At 35.6% G+C, this 16,671-nt stretch overlaps 1 protein-coding gene and 1 long non-coding RNA gene across 2 annotated transcripts; both read right to left on the reverse strand.

The window, feature by feature from the left end:
- Positions 1–1,413: 1,413 nt before the first annotated feature.
- LOC113273132 lies at positions 1,414–2,732 on the reverse strand. Its single transcript, XM_026522899.1, has 2 exons — positions 2,624–2,732; positions 1,414–2,252 (listed from the first exon to the last, which is right to left on the reverse strand). The coding sequence occupies exons 1-2, from the start codon at positions 2,730–2,732 to the stop codon at positions 1,414–1,416; spliced, it is 948 nt and encodes a 315-aa protein (XP_026378684.1).
- A 12,508-nt stretch (positions 2,733–15,240) lies between these two features.
- Positions 15,241–16,235, reverse strand: LOC113274256. Its single transcript, XR_003322903.1, has 3 exons — positions 16,062–16,235; positions 15,855–15,937; positions 15,241–15,422 (listed from the first exon to the last, which is right to left on the reverse strand). It is a non-coding gene; the product is annotated as an uncharacterized LOC113274256 (long non-coding RNA).
- Positions 16,236–16,671: the final 436 nt, after the last annotated feature.

The following is a 16,671-nucleotide window of genomic DNA, read 5'->3' on the forward strand; positions in this document are numbered from 1 at the left end:
CGGTTTGTCCCCTTATGGCATGGAGGTGCTGTGGCTAATGTGATGAAAATAAATTGGTTTTCACTTTTCAGGTACAGATGAGAGGATTTGAAGGGAATGTTGTCAATGTGTGTAAGCATTACCCAAGAATGGGACAAGCTTTAAATTTGCTTTTTTCTTCTTCCTTATCTCTTTTATTTCTGAAAGGTAACACAACCCGTAAGATGCCAGCAGAAGACTAATTGGGAAACGTGAAAAAAAGAAACAAAAAAAAACTTTTTGACTAATTGTAATTAGTCAAAAACAGCTTGCTTTTTTCTTTTCAGTTACACATGAGAGGTGAACATGAGAGGCGCCAGCTATATTTAGTTGGCATTAAATTCTACATGTTTGCCAACATAAGTATAAATGGACATCATTCAGATTCGTTTGTGCTTAATAATCTCTAGGGTAAAGAAAATCACTGTTATTAGGTACATTTGTTTACAAGTTTTTATCTCAAATCATCTGAAAACAATGGCAGGATCCTCTCAACAGTCTGACGTAACCTCACTTAATTCAACTGCCCGAACAAGAAATCAATATACTACCATATATGGGAGGAATGGTGTTGTGTCGGATGGTGATGAGTTTGTTGACTCTAAAAAACCTATTGCTAAGCGTGTAGTAACTAATTTCTACACAACAAAAAACGGTAGCCAATTCTGTAAGGAGTGGTTTGAGTTAGTAAAGGAGGATCGCCAGTTACGTGAAGAATGCAACAGGTTAAGGATCTCAGTCCCGGAGTCATGTATCATTCCTTATCATGGCAGCGGCGTATGGATCAAGGAAGATAATTTTGGACAGAGTTTGTTTCAAGATCTTTCCCTTGTTGAGCTGATGAATGGTGCAATGAAGAGCGATATTCGAAGACACAAGAACGCAAAACTTGAAAAGAAAAGTGATGAAGAATGGTTTAAGATAATGTCTGATTAGTTTATTTTATATTTGAAGTCCTTTTTATTAGGTACGATGGAACTGTTTTTACTTCTAGGTTGTCCTAGTTATGGCTATATAATTTTCGTTGTTTCAATAAGAAAAGTAAATGAACATTAGCACGTTTAAAAGAGTGCATCACCTAGCTACCAATCACTAAAACAACATGGTAGTAAATGATTTTTGATTCTTGTAATCAGTTCACATGAAACATGCCAGTAGAACTTACAATTAATAAACATAAGATAACTAAGGAATTCCTTTTCAAAGTGTAATTCCCAAATTCAATTACAAAAGACCTACTTTCCGAAATTTAAGGTTTAATATCAAGTCTGAGAAAAACTAATTTACCCTGAGGATGAAAATATGACTAAATCCACTCTACTAATGATGCCGCCTAAACTATTTCAAACAAACATAACAAGGTAAGCAATGTCAGCAACCAAAATCACTCCAGTTCTAAGCCTTTGGACAACGTTTGCTGTTAGCATAATGCCCTGTCTGGTGACACCTTGAACAAGCTCTTTTCTTTCTAGGTTTTTCAATTGCAGACCTTTTCCTCTTGATGCTCCGACGACCAACTTCCGGTGTAGTTTTTGGAGGAAGCACCACCCATTCTGCCACCTCCGCTGGGACATCCCAAGTTTCTGGGCTCAGCACACCATAGATTTTAGGTTCATACATAGATCTCCAAACCGATGTTTTATAATATTCCCCACAAAGGCCTTCTTCTTTTATCTTATATGTCTCACACACTGCAAGTACGTGGGGACACGGAAGATGCTGATAGTCAAACACTTTGCACGTGCAAGACCTTCGGTCAAGATAGACGGTGTGCTGCTCTTCATAGTCACCCTCGTTCACTTCATATTCTTCCCCATCGACATGGCAAGCCACAAACCTTTTTGCCACAGCCCACCGTTCTTTGATTATATCCCGTGCATGTTGACTCAACGGATCTTGCCGATCACGAGCTAGTTGTCTACGTTCGCAGAACCATTCCATAAGGAACCTGCGAATGTAATCGACTAAATGACAGATTGGAAGACCTTTAACATCAGTTATTCTTGAATTGAAAGTTTCACAGGTGTTTGTAGTCATGAGAGTAAAACGACCTGTTCTAGCCTTCACCCTGGCCCACATTTCCGGTCCAAGATCCACTACAGATTTTAAAGCAGCGGGGATCACTAAACCTAGGTCTCTCATAGCAAGTTCATACTCATCATTGCTAAACGCTTTTGCAGCTCTTGTAAATGCCACCGAAGACGTGGCGTTGTGGTAGGTATGTTTGATATTTTCTGCAAGGTCAAACATTACAGGATTGACCTATAAGTACAACATGAAGCATGCATATATATATATATGTCTGAAATGTATCATACAACAGGGTGGATAACAAAACTTGTTTGGACTCTACATATATGCAATATGATGCTATTGATGCTACAAAACTTGTTCTGCCACCTCCGCTGGGACATTATATGCAATATGATGCTATTGTCATTGACTTCATAACTCTATCTAGATACGCACACATAAAGACCTACAGTCTGATAAGTTATACTAAACACAAATCAAGGTTAACGTTGTATCCATTCAGATAACTAACATCAAATCTATTTAAACACAAAACTCGTGTGTTTATAGTATATAAAGTCTTGTTAAATACCTGAAAGATGGTGGATGCAATATACTTGATTAGCACAAGGAAATGCCAACCTTATGGCTCTACCGATCGATGGGTGCCTGTCTGTTGCCACAACAACATCTTCATTCATAGCATACTTATCGCCAAGTACTCAAACTAACTTTCTCATAAACCATTCCCAAGATTCATTATTCTCTGAATCAAAAACAGCAAAAGCAATAGGATAGATCGACTCGTCGGGATCCATTCCAACGGCTGACAGTAGAACTCGTTGGCGTGGCCCTGTAAGATGTGTACCATCAACCGCAAATGCTGGTCTGAAATAGTTTTTGAATCCTTCAATACATACTCCAAAAGCAAAGAAATAATATAGAAAAGAATCATCTGAATCAGTTACAATCTCGGTAACATTACCCTTGTTACGAGCACCAAGCATGTGACTATAACCAACGAGGTGTTGGTACGATTCATCAGGGCTACCTTTGATCAGCTCAATACCACGCTTGCAAGCGCTGTATCCCTGCCGGTAATTGATAACCACTCCATAATCCCTTTTTATGTCCTTAACCAGTTGTTTGGGCGTAAATGCTGCATCTAGTTCTTTGAATTTGTGCTTGAAAAGCTCTGCAATTCCAGTAGCGGCCGCTTTGGTTCTTAATTCAGGGTCAGTCCTTTTGTTGCTTTCACAAGTATGCACATCGTTTGCAACTATGAGTTTCCACCACCCACAAGAATCTAAGGTAACTGATCGCAGACGCCACTCGCATGTCTTCTCTTTGCATTTGGCAATAAACCTATGGCTGTCGGATTTAAAAGCTTTGTACTCAAAATTTCTTTCTACTTTGGCTATTGCAAGTATAAGTTTCAGCTCCCCCTTGCTTTTGAAAGTGTTACCCACACATAGATCATTGTACTTCATATCCTTCGGCGGTTTAAGAATATCCAGAACCGACGCTGGAGTTGTTGTCGCATCATGAAGACATCGGAGTTTCTTGGCTGATGGAGTTATTACTGGTTCAAGACATCTCCTAGCCTTTGGACCACTAGTACTCGCTGAAAAAATAAAACATTCAACATTAGTGTGACTATTTGGTCAGAAAAAACATAATAAAAAAGTACAATAACAAGAGGGAAAAATAAACGTACCTTTAACACCACCATCTCCCTTGATGGTTTCATTCTTGGACTGATAATCCTCACTGGAACACGACGTGAGATTGTTAGGGGTCAAGGGAGTGTGGGTAGGGCTGTCAATGGGTACCCATTACCCGGACCCGGATCCGGTTCCGGGAGAATAGGATCCGGTTCCGGGTCCTAAAATTGGACCCACTAACCAATTAGGACCCGACGGGTAATTATCCGATTAGACCCGTTAATAAACGGTTCCAGACGGGTCTTACCCGGCGGGTACCCGCGGGTAACCGGGTATTTGTGTAAAGGGGTAATTTAGTAAATTTATATGGAAAATTATGTCATATATAAATACTTTACATTTTTGTAGAAAGCAAATCTAGTTCCGGGCCTTCCGGCCTTCTACTCTTCTTCCTACGGCCGCAACTCTTTCTACTGAGTACAAAATCTGCAAGTGTTCAACTAATTTTACTTCTTTTCTCAAAAATTTTCACTTAACATTAGTCCAAGGCATGTCCTGCTAGCAATTACTAGCCTATTGCTGCTGCTTCCCGTTACTATAGTAGAAGAAGTGTAGAACCCTACCTCAGATTTGTAATGGTAATTCATTATTTTCTCTCTGACCTAATAATTTCTAAGCATGTCATCTAATTCTGTTTTGTATTAAAGAGTGATATTGTTAGTTAATACTACGGGTGATGACGAGTTTCAGTATTTTGTATTCAATCTGAATTTAGGATTCTTATAGAATTTGGGGTTTTCCCAAATTTTGTTCCCACTCTATTTCTGTCTAATCCAATAGTTTGATGATGAAATATGGTCTTGATGTTGGAAAATCCATGCATTTTTTTTTACGAGGATCCCAAGTTGATTCTGTTAGATTTGGTATTACGTCTCCTAAATTCTAATTTGATGGCGACATACACAAACAACATCGATAATTTGCCACCAAAAAACACCAGCATACACTCAAAACTTATAACAAGCAAGTATTTTTAGTCACTTCTCTTCTTGTTTACCGTCCACATTCATTTCTTCTAGCTAGAGCTTCTTCTACTGTTAAGCAACCGTTCCCTAGCTAGTCATACCACTCTAAGAACTAGTAAGTTTCATCAGCAAATCACTTAGTTAAATTTTTCATTTGTATTTTGTTTGTACAATGATTCTTGAACTTATGCTTCAAATGATTTTAATTACTCTGTTTGGTAACTTTGGTTAATTTTTCTTTTTGTTTTTGAATTTCGGGAATATTCAGTGGGTGACACTAACAACGTTGAGTCTACTACTAAGACGGTGCTCGTCGATGAAATTCCATCCCTCAAAACATTACCACAGTGACTTCTGCAAAAAAATTGCCTATGTTGGGACAAGGTATGCACCATCGCTTGTAGTTCACAGTTTGTCGATTTCCTGTAAAATTTCTCAAACATCTTCTGAGAAAAAAATTGATAAGTGACAACAATTTCATTTGGGCCTAGTTTATGAAGTTTGCAAAGGTAAATGGGCTGTTTAGGCTTGCATCTAGATTTAGCACACTTTTGCTTTTTCTCATGCGTCCAATTATTGGGCACACTTCTGTTACGTAACACCACGACATTATACAGAGGGTCGTTCAAGTTTAATCATTTGCTTATGTTTGAATATTTACCTTAATGGAACTTGGTTTCTGATCTTTGAATTGTAAGTCTTCTTACTGCATTTACAAGTCTATAATGATATTGTCATCTTTCATAGATAGCACAGGCCAGGTGTTTCTGTTGAGACACTGTGAGCAGTTGAATATCGAGGCAATTTAAGGTAAAATAACCAGCTAACCTTGGAATGCACAAATTTGATTGCGTTACTTTTGATAGATTTTTGGCTACTGCCTATAGTTGGTTCATTTCGGTTGCGTTTAAACTTTAAATCCATATAATAAACATTTGTTAATGTACACTCAAAACCAATCGTTTTGTTCACAAATTTTTGGCTAAGAGTATTTGCAGACATTTCTTCTTATACACACTCCATTAATTCATCATTTCATATTGTAATCATTCCTCTTGCTAGACCTTCAGAAGGTATATAGTTCCATTTGTTTCTTTCATTACCCAAGATATGGCAATGAGCCAATTTGTCACTTTCATCATTTTTGTGTCTTGTATAACCACTGTTGCTGGTCTATGCTTCTTGATTAGATTTTTGATATCATCCATCTTATCAACTGCATTCATCCCTCTTGCATTCCAGGTAATAATTTTAGGATACATTAATCAAACTCAATTCCACAGAGATGGCAATTTGTTTTTGTTGTACCTGTTCTTGTTCACCAGAATTTACTAAGTTCATCTCATGTCTTACCACAATCTCCGCAAAAATCTGTTGGACTTGTTGAGTTTTGCCAGAATGTTGTGCTCCCAAATTGCAGCTTAATTCCATAAGTAGTTTTCATTGCACATTGGATAACAGATATAGTGCTGTTTGGATTCTTCTGTAATAGGCTTGTCTTTACGTAATGTATTTCCTTAAACTTGGTAGAGAATGTGATTTAGTGATAATAACTTTGAGGTGGTTTCTGAATTGGGAAAAATTGGGAATATGATTAACTGTTTTTGTTTCTCTTGCAGGAACAATTGGGAATATGATGGTGAAATCTTTAGTGAACTGGTTGGAACTTGGAACTTCTTTTTGTTATATATAGGCATAGCCAAAGAACATGCGAAGTGCGAACTACATCCTTCTTTTTTGTATATGTACTTGTGAAGGAAACGCATTTATCTTTTGGGGCTTCTACACTTTATAGAATGATATGTCTGTCAACGTTTGTGGTTACAATACGAAAGATTATATTATCCATTAGGGCTGGCGTTACTTGTAGTTATCGGCTAAAAAAATGTCTGCCAACTTTTGTATTTATCATATATAATGGCAGATTCTTACTTATAGCTAGGAAAGTAACTTTGATTTTCCTAAACTAAGGATTCTAGGCTCAAGTTTACTATATTCTGTATGTATGTTAATTTTTCAGTAGTCAGGAGCCATAAAATTGGGAAGTCATATAAGTTTGTTGTTTACCCGATGGGTACCCGGACCCGGTAATTACCCATGACCTTTACCGGGTCCGGTTCTGGGCCAACATATTATGGAACCGGCCCTGGAACCGTTAGGACCCGGAACCGACGCTGATATGTCGGGTCCGGTTCTGGGCCATGTATTACCCGGGAGGACCCAGACCCGTTGACAACCCTAAGTGTGGGGAAGCATCTTGGATCCGCTGTAATCTCCAGTAGTTGTTTTGGGGTCACGGGAGGAATATCTACTTTTACTTCTTCTCCATATTTGATTGTGTAAAAGCTTGGGACTCCACATGTCTGGCCAACATAAAAAATCAACATTTCTTCACTAACAATCTTAATCCTTTGCTTAAATGAGGTTCCCGGGACATCTATGAGGCCATACACATCAAAACAAGGTTTGTGCACGAAACCTAAAATATCCATTGCTCTCTTCTTCACATCCTCAAAAGTGTACTTATCAGGTACCCCCGCAAGATGTGTGATACCTTTGTAGTCATCATTACCTTTTTTGTGCACCCATTCACCATTGCAGTGGATGAGAACAGCTTTGCTTATCATTATGGCGACGACAATTTAGGGTTCTAAAAGCAACTGCATTTCACAAAACATACTATCAGTTAGTGGATGAGAACAGCTTTGCTTATCATTATGGCGACGACAAATTAGCAACTGCATTTCACAAAACATAACATACTATCAGTTATAAGATCATCCTGTATCATGAACCCTACATAAATTAAGTAACCAAACCACAAAATTAAAGATAACCCATACCTCATTTCACTGTAAACTATATAAATAAACATGGATTCGAATCCCCAATACATATTTAAGAACCCTAACTTTGAGTTTGAAATTGAAATTAACCCAAATTTAATATCGAATTTGAAAGAGCTAAAAGTTAAGCTCACCTATAGATCATTCCTTCTCTATCTCAGTTGGATGATTTGCTTTCATCGTGTAGCAGCTGCCATGAAAAAGAAAAAAAAAGATGAAAGAAGGAAGAAGAAGAAGATGAACCGCTAAAAAAAAAAAGAATGAACTTGGGTGGGTTATGTAAGGAAAAGAGGGGTGTAACGGGGGTGTAAGGAAGGTGAAGCGTTAGGGTCCCGTCAAAAAGTAGGGTCCCGGCTTAGATGGTCTTGACCCTAGTAAAAATGTTATCACTTCGTTCATCCCCGTTGTCACCTACATGGCACCTACGTGGTCGAGTTGAGAAAAGTCTTTAGAAAGGTCCTGACCCAGGTAGAGAAGGTCCTCACCACGTTCGTTCTACTTGTCATCTACATGGCGCCTACATGGCACCTAGGTGGTCAAGTAAAAGGTCCTTATACTAAGGTCCTGACCTCCTTCAAAGGGTCGAGAACTTTCAAATCTTATTTAATTCCATTAACAAGATTATTTTATTCATAATCCAAGAATCCAGTATAGGGTCCAGTTAAAGGGTCCTGGAACTTGACAACAAAATATTAACAAAAATTATCTTATTTTAATATTTCTTTCTATTAGAAAACTAGAGTGGGTCCAAAAAGGTCCTGTCAGGAGTCCAGACCCTGTCTAGGGACCCTAAACAATTAAATACCATTAAAAAAATGTGATTTCCAAATTTTCATTTCAAAAAATAAGATTTTTTTAAAATATGTTAGGGTCCAGTAGGGTGTCCTGACATTTTCATCAGGACCTTTGCACTGAAAACCACACGAAAAAACACTTACTTTAAGTTTTGAAAGTTGGAAATAATATTAAACAATTAAGGGTCCTCTAATATCAAGGGCATAAATATCATATAGTGACATTTTTGGTAGATTTGGGTTTAGGATGGCACTTTTGGAAACACATTTCCAAGAGTGGCATTTTTAAGAATTGAGCCGGCTTATCAATCTCCATACAAGAATTAACATGAAGTGTTGCCGGCATGCTCATGTTTTTTTAGTCGATTCAGGCTTTGTAGGAGTGAGAGTAAGGTCGGTTATTGTATTTATCTCTGTTTTATTTAGAATTGACACTGCCAACCACTTTACGTTACTGTCAAGAACAATGCAAGCAATGAGAAAATGCATTCATTGATATGCTCTATGTTTTGTATAATGTGATCTTTGTTGTCTGTCTGATTATTTAAACCTTATTTCAACATGTTCAAAAGATCTCTCAGCGTCTGTTTCGATCTGTAACTCTTTGGTTCCTCTCTATATGCAGTTATCTACCTGATATGGGCCTACACTCCTGAACCTTGCTTCGTTCTGTAGGGATCACTTACTATCCTAGCAGGTATTGACTGCGAATCGACTGGAATGCATTCATAATCTGCTTTCACAGTTGACAATTGCATAAACGGCTCATCTCATCTTTCCAAATTAACATTTGCATGAATGGCTCTCTGTCGGCATGGATAGAACTATGAAGACCCTGCCGTTAAGGAGGTTGCCGGCATGGTATTCATACTTCAACCATACCGGCACTCTGTTTTTCAGGTGTGACAATGGCGGATGCAAGATCAGATGAAGATTCAACATACCATCCTTGTTTTTCGATGACTTGAAAACTCAGTGATATCTCTTTGTTCGCTATCATTACTCATTTTAACCAAATTCATGTTACCTCAAACAAAAAATCTTCTACACTCACCCAAATGAAGTCATTATGATTTATGTTAATCATCATCAAATAAATCTATTAACTTAACTAATTACAATTAGTTGAATAAACCTAATTAATTAGTGAGGGGAAAATTAGGAATTACAATAATTACATGGATAGGGGGTGCCTATGATTTACTATTTAAATCCCGTACTTGTCTTTTTCCTGTATCCCCAAATTAGTTTATATGTCCCCAATTGCGCGTTGTTAATTCATCAAAGCAAAATATATTTTCCTAAATAAAATAAAGTAGACATCCTTTGTGGTTAGGAAAATTTCTTGTTTGGTCATAAGCCCATAATGTTATTTATAGTAGGGTCCAACCGGATTTTATTGTTATTAGGAGGTCCAAAATACTTTGAAACATGAAAAAGACACCCCTGCCCTTCTAACAAAACGTGTGAAGCATCCGCCTTCTCCCGATATCCTATTTCTCCTCTTCACAGAACCAATATCAGAAATCAAAACCCATTTCGAAAAAAACATAAAACGTAAATCAAAACCGTAAATCATTTGATGAAATCTATTGAAACGTTCAATTGAGTGTTTTTAATTGAATCATAGAAAACAAACAACTAAAAAATCATCAATAATCACTCGTATATCATTTATGATACCTAATTTCTTATCTAGGTCAGAAAAATACCTAGATTCCATCTAGGTCAAAAAAAAAAATAGAGAAAATGAGATCAAGAAACAATACGGGGAAGATATTACTGCTCATAGATCGGAAGAAGGTGATTTTGAAGAATCATCAAGACGAAAAACCAAATCCTTGAACAAAAAACAACAACAAAGGAGTATCAGCTTCAAAGAAGAAAGGTACTAGATGTGTTCTATTTCAATTTTCTTTGTAATTTGTGTTTAAGAGACAATGATCCACCAGTACATATTTCACATACTGGTGAAAATCGTGAAAGTTACATGCAACTTGTTATTTTAGGTTTCTAAGACAATGATCCACCAGCACATAACTCTTATACTGATGAAAAAAAAATTATGCTAGAAACAATCATGAAAAAGTAACATGCAGCTTGTTATTTTTGCTTCCAAAGACCATGATTTACCAGTACATATATGCTATACTGGTGTAAATAATTTATATTGCAAAAAATCATTGACGCTTGATATGTTTGGTTTATGAGACAATGACCCATCAGTATATATCTCCCATACCGATGAAATAGGCATTATGATATTTCCATTTATGATTGTATATTTGTTGGACATTATGGATTTGAGTACATATCTCACATACTGATAAAAAAAAAACTATGTTTATGCTTACATATGTGATTGTGTATGTTTTAGACACTATTTATTGGAATTACATAACTTCCATACTAATTAAATAACTACTATTATGCTTTAATATATGATTGTAGGTGTGTGTCATGCACTATAAATTTGCAGTACATAATTCTCGTACTCATTAAACAACTTTGTTTATGCTTTAATTTCTGATTGTATATATACATGTTAGACATTATGAGTTAGTACATATCTCTCATACTGATAAAAAACAATGTTTGAACATCACAGTAAGCTTTTGTATATAATTGTAGGTGTATGAAGCACTATAAATTTCCAGTACATAACATCCATACTTATAAAAAGAACTATATTTATGCTTAAATATATGATTTTGTGTGTTTTAGACATTATGAATTTCCAGTACATAAATGTTATAGTGAAAGAAAACTAGTTAATTTTGCATGTAAGGTTGTCATGAAATCCAGTAAAAAGTTATTTAGATCTTGTCCAACTGCGTTACATACTCATTTTGACAGGAAACCGACTTTTACAATATGATCCAGGAGGTAGTGGTGCCGAGAGACATAGTTCAGTATTGACGGTGGTGGTCTTGATATTGGTAGCACTGGAGTGGAAGATCTAGTTCTATGTTTATTTTTTTTCCTCTTTGTTTGTTTTCTATTCTTCTTTTTTGTTATAATCTTGGACCCTTGATGTAAATTTTGGTTGCTAATCTACCTGCAATGTTGGGGTAAGATAATTTTATATACTCTTATGTTTAACCGTGTAGAAGAACATAAGTAATACAATGAATAATACTATTTTTTATTTAATGATTCTATAGATTTTGATTCCATTATGTTATGGCTTACAAAAACAAAAACTATGTTGATTTTTACAGTATAATCCTATAGTACGTATATGTTGTACTTAAAAATACAAATTTGACATTAAGAAATGTCATGTATTGGTTGTACTAAAAACTAAACTAGATCGATATCAACTAACAATTTATATACTTGAGCAAAAGCTATCAAGTGTTTTTGCCTAAATACAGATTAAATAGATATTCAAGAAATGGGTACATTTGATATATGATGAGCAAAACTTCAAATACAAGAAATGAGTACATCTGATATATACTAAGAAAAATCTCAAATACACAGTAAAAAAAGAAGAGTACATATGATATATACTGAGAAAATTATGCATAATGGCTACACCGAAGAAAAAAAACTGATTGAAAATACTTTCATTCACTTTTGACTCCACGTATTAAGACCGTTCTCCATAATTTTCACAATGTGAACCTGTAGTAATACCCAGTGCTCTTCCAAAACCCCAGCTTAACTTGTTTATCATCGTTGGTGATGTTCCCTGGACAACAATTGATACCAGAGCATTATTGAAGAGAAAACAAAATATTTCAGCTAATGAAAGAAATGAATACAAAACCTATCCATAATGTTAAGAAGGTTATTCTTCACTGTCATCAGTACATATTGACTACACTCATATTTTCAGTGGATTTTAAGCATCCTAACATATATTGCATTCAAAAACACACCTAATTCCATCCAAAACCTTTGCATAATGCTAATATGGTTATTCTTCCTTCCACGATCGTCAGTACATATTGGATTCACTCATATATATACACTGTGACCATCGAATGTAAGCTAAACGAGATTTAGGATTGTGAAAATATCGGCATTAACATGTGCACAAGGTTAAACCTAGTACTCCATAACATTACTCTTTCACAAAATTACTACCCTTGCTAATAAAATTTCTAAAATATTGTAATTCTAGGCGAACCTGTGTATGAAGGCTTTCCGAATACAACTTTAGTACACATTGATCTGTTGTTGCTGCACTTTTAGATCCATGTAGACGGCATCTAGGAGGGAACTACAAGGAATATCTCTCCATGCCTGTAAAGAAAGAAAAAATGCAATATCAGAAACATCTTCAACCTCAAAAACTACAGTATAATTATTATGCACTACTCAAAAAATCAAGTACAACTGCTATGTACTGTATGTTCTATTCTAGTCTCGAACATACTGCGTTGGGTAGTAGTGTGAAGAAGGGTATGCAGTAATTTTTTTTTACTCCAATAAGAAAATCCAATATAGTTGTTATGCACTGCTCAAAAAATCCAGTACAGTCACTATGTACTGTATGTTTTATTTTAGGTTCGAACATACTGCGTTGGGTAGTAGTGTGGAGATTACTAGCATCTGATTTTTCAGTATACCAAATATGTACTCAATATATTCTCAGTAGATCGAATATACCAAATATATACTCAATATATTCTCAGTACATCAAATATATTCTCAATATATCTTAAAGATACCTACCCTTAATAAAAACAATACATCATATACGTACTGATAGCTCATGCAGTGTAGTAAAATAAAAACAAACACAAACCAACAAAATGAAGCTAAAATAATCAGATCTAGTAAAAATTTCAACATAAAGCATCTAATCAAGCATGAAAATATCATAAATACAAAAAAAAATCTTGTTATTTCGATACTCCGCATATGTAGTGTTGATTCACAGCCTAAAATCCAACTGCATGTCAAAATAAATGATGAATCTATAAATATAACTAAATCAAAACACTTATTTTTTTCCAGTACGCCATATATGTACTGCTGGATCATAGAAATAAGTGATGAATCTATGAATAAAACAAAATCAAAACATTTATTTTTAGTATACCATATGTGTACTGGCGGATCAAACAATCTGAAAAAACAAAAAAACATACAAACTAAGTAACTATGAGTGAGTTTATAAGGAAGTGGATCAAAAAAAAACATAAATAAATAAAAGAAAAACACAAAATACAAACCGTCAATTCTTTGAATCTTCTTCTTATACTCTTGTTCTTCTTCTTCTTCTTCCCCGTTTTCCACCATCTCTCCTTCTTCTAATTAAAAACCTAATTCTTGAAATACAAATCAACAATAAAATCACCGAACTCAAAAACTAAATCTCAATCTCTTGAGTTCAAAAACCTAGTGATGAATCTACGTATATAACAAAATCGAAAGAATTTTACATGATACTAAGAAAAGAAAAACTAGGTATTTTTTTCCAGTACAACATATACGTACTGATGGTTCTTACATAACAAACTGAAAAAAATAAATCTAGAACTAATAAAAAGAAACTAGTATAGTCAAATCTCGTAACGAAATAAACAAAAAACGTGATTATCCATCTAGATCTGAACTATTTTCACAAAAATGAACTAACCAAGTATGGAGATCCAAAATTTAAAACATCGAAAAGGACCATACATATGGAGATCACCAACTATGGAAGATGAAGATGATTCAAGTGATTAATGAGTAGCACAAAGATCAAGATGATTTAGATTTAAAAGAAATTCAAAAATGAAAAACAAAAAACAATCAAATATGAAATTGACTAACTTGAAAAGTAGCAATAAGAAAATCGACCTACCAATTACAAGATATGAGTTTGAATTCACGAATTTTGAATTCACGAATCGAGCGAGAATAAGGGTGCACACGGTACGGTTCGGCTCGGTTCTTGTCGAGGCTGAGTACCTGTACCCCCCCAGAGGTCGGTACTGAACTTTTGGACCGGTACCAGTCGGTACCTTTTCAGCGAAAAAACTGACTGCCTTTTCTTTTACCTGTTTTTTACCTGTTTTTTCTATATAACAAATTCTCATTCAAAGCAGCAACTAATAAGTAGCAATATTACTAACAAACCAAACAAACAATGTCTTGAAAATATGGAAAAAAAAGTAGCAGTAGCCACAGACACATACACTAAGTCTTGAAAATGAGAAAATCTGAAAAAAGAACAACTAGCAGTGCAGCTAGTGCTGCAGTAGTCTTGAATCTTGATCTTCTAATCCATGTCAGTAACACTTGTGGTGTCATCAGTGTTGATAGGACCAAGTAACGCTGCAAAAACAAATAATAGCAGTTAGTAACTATTGTACCATTCTTTCCAGTATGAGCCTTTATCACCTTCTTGCAGTAATTGCATCCAGCATCTTGAACATTCAACCTCTTGAAATGATTCCAAATGTTAGAAGTTATCTTACCACCCATTTGAGTAGAAGTAGCTTCTACATCTACTGTTGCTGTCTCTGGCTGTGCTGCTTCATTTGTTGGTTAGATTGAGGATCCAACAATTGTATCTGTGGCAGTGGTAGGTGTAGCAGTTGTAGGTGTAGGGGTATCTGTTCCATGAGCTTGACTTGATTCATCCATGCCAGCTTATTACTGAGAAAACAAATTTAAGTGCTGAAAAATTAAATGAAAACTGAAATGAAACTGAAATGAAAAAGAAATGAAATAAGAACTCAACTGAAAAATTAAATAAGAAACTTGATCCATCTATATTCCATACTTATAAAATGAAGAAGAAATAAGAACTTCATAACTGGACATTGTTCAAGGAGCATTGAGCTCTGTTATAAAAAATAAGAACTGGACATTGTTCTAAGCATAAATGCATAAGTTCTAAGCATAATTTCATTAAGCATAACTGCGTAAGTTACAAATTCTAAGCATTATTTATGTGAGCTCTGTTATGATTAGGATTGCTGGGGCATCTTTTAAAGTGCTTCCACAAGGCAGAAGTTCCATTTCTGAACATGTTAGCCCTATAAGTCCTTCCACAATAATTGCAAGTGGCTTCTTCAACATTTCTCCGAGTGAAATGGCGCCATATTTCCATCACTGACAAGAGAAAAGACTTTTAATGATAACAAAAAGATACAGCAAAAATTACTCAAAACTGAGTATGCAGCATAGCAATTCAAGGAGCATTGAGATAAAATTTAGACACATTTGGTTCATCGAACAACTTATGAAGTAAATGGCATAGCCCATAATTACTATCACACACACATTACACAAGCAAGCTGCTAGATTAAGTAGGAAGCACTATATATGCATGTTAATGTGAAAGAATGAAAGTTGTGTAACTTTTTACACAGACAAATATGAGAAACATTTCAACCATCATAAAATTAAAAACTCAAAACATCATAAAATTAAAAACTGAAAACAACAAAATTGGTTAGCTCCAAAGATCTAAAAGAAGTTAAAAAAACACTCAAACAGTATTAATTAAAAAAATTATAAAAAGCCTAAAGAAATACAAAGTACCTTAATGGGTTTCCTTGTGCTTCTTCCTTGAGTCCTTTCCCTTCGTCTTCTCCCTGACGTGATTGATAACTTACCCTGTGAAACTGAAACCCTAAATTAAATTAATCAAAAGTCCTAGGATCATCCAGAACTGGACTTCATATAGAAATCCATAGTCCTAGGATTAAAATTGGAGAAGAAAAAAAGCAAAAAAAGTAAAAAACTTACACAAATCAAATTATTGAAATCACTGACTTTTTCTCCTTCTTCTTCTGGATCGAGAGGTGTTGTTCGGTGTTCCGTGTTCACTGATTAATGGAGTTCACTTTCAGACTTCAGAGAATCAGAGACTCAAGAACTCAGTTCTCTCTCTATATCAGTCTCTCATAGGGAAGAGTCGAACTCGAAGACGGAAAAGAAAAACGAAAATGAGAAAGAGAGAAACCCTATCGTTAAGGTACTATATATACCCCCCTTAATCTAACGGCTATATTTGTTCAGTACCCCTAAATCTAATGGCTACGAATGGTCGGTTCTTTCGGTCCGGACGGTACGGGACTTATACAGGACCGTGTACCTGTACCTCATCAGCCTCGGTTCCTATTTTCTGGACCGGTACCTGTACCCCGTTCCTCGGTTCGGGACAAATATCGGCTCGGTTCCGCCGGTTCCGGGACGGTTCCTCGGTCCAGCTCGGTTCCTGTGCACCCTTAAGCGAGAATCTCAAAAGATATCATCTCCGGAGCTCTTCTGTGAAACACAAATTGAGATAATGAATAGAAGTGAAAGGGATATGGTTCCTGTGCTTTTATATACTGGAGGGTGTTTTGGAAATTTT

The sequence above is a fragment of the Papaver somniferum genome, chromosome 4 (assembly GCF_003573695.1).
Source record: "Papaver somniferum cultivar HN1 chromosome 4, ASM357369v1, whole genome shotgun sequence".
Lineage (NCBI taxonomy): Eukaryota > Viridiplantae > Streptophyta > Magnoliopsida > Ranunculales > Papaveraceae > Papaver > Papaver somniferum.

Excerpts from the sequence above, each read along its gene's own strand:
- LOC113273132 (XM_026522899.1), bottom strand. The coding sequence starts at position 2,732 with ATGAATGAAGATGTTGTTGTGGCAACAGACAGGCACCCATCGATCGGT. Across the intron at positions 2,253-2,623 it reads TTGCATCCACCATCTTTCAG|AAAATATCAAACATACCTAC; the intron begins GTATTTAACAAG and ends TTGACCTTGCAG.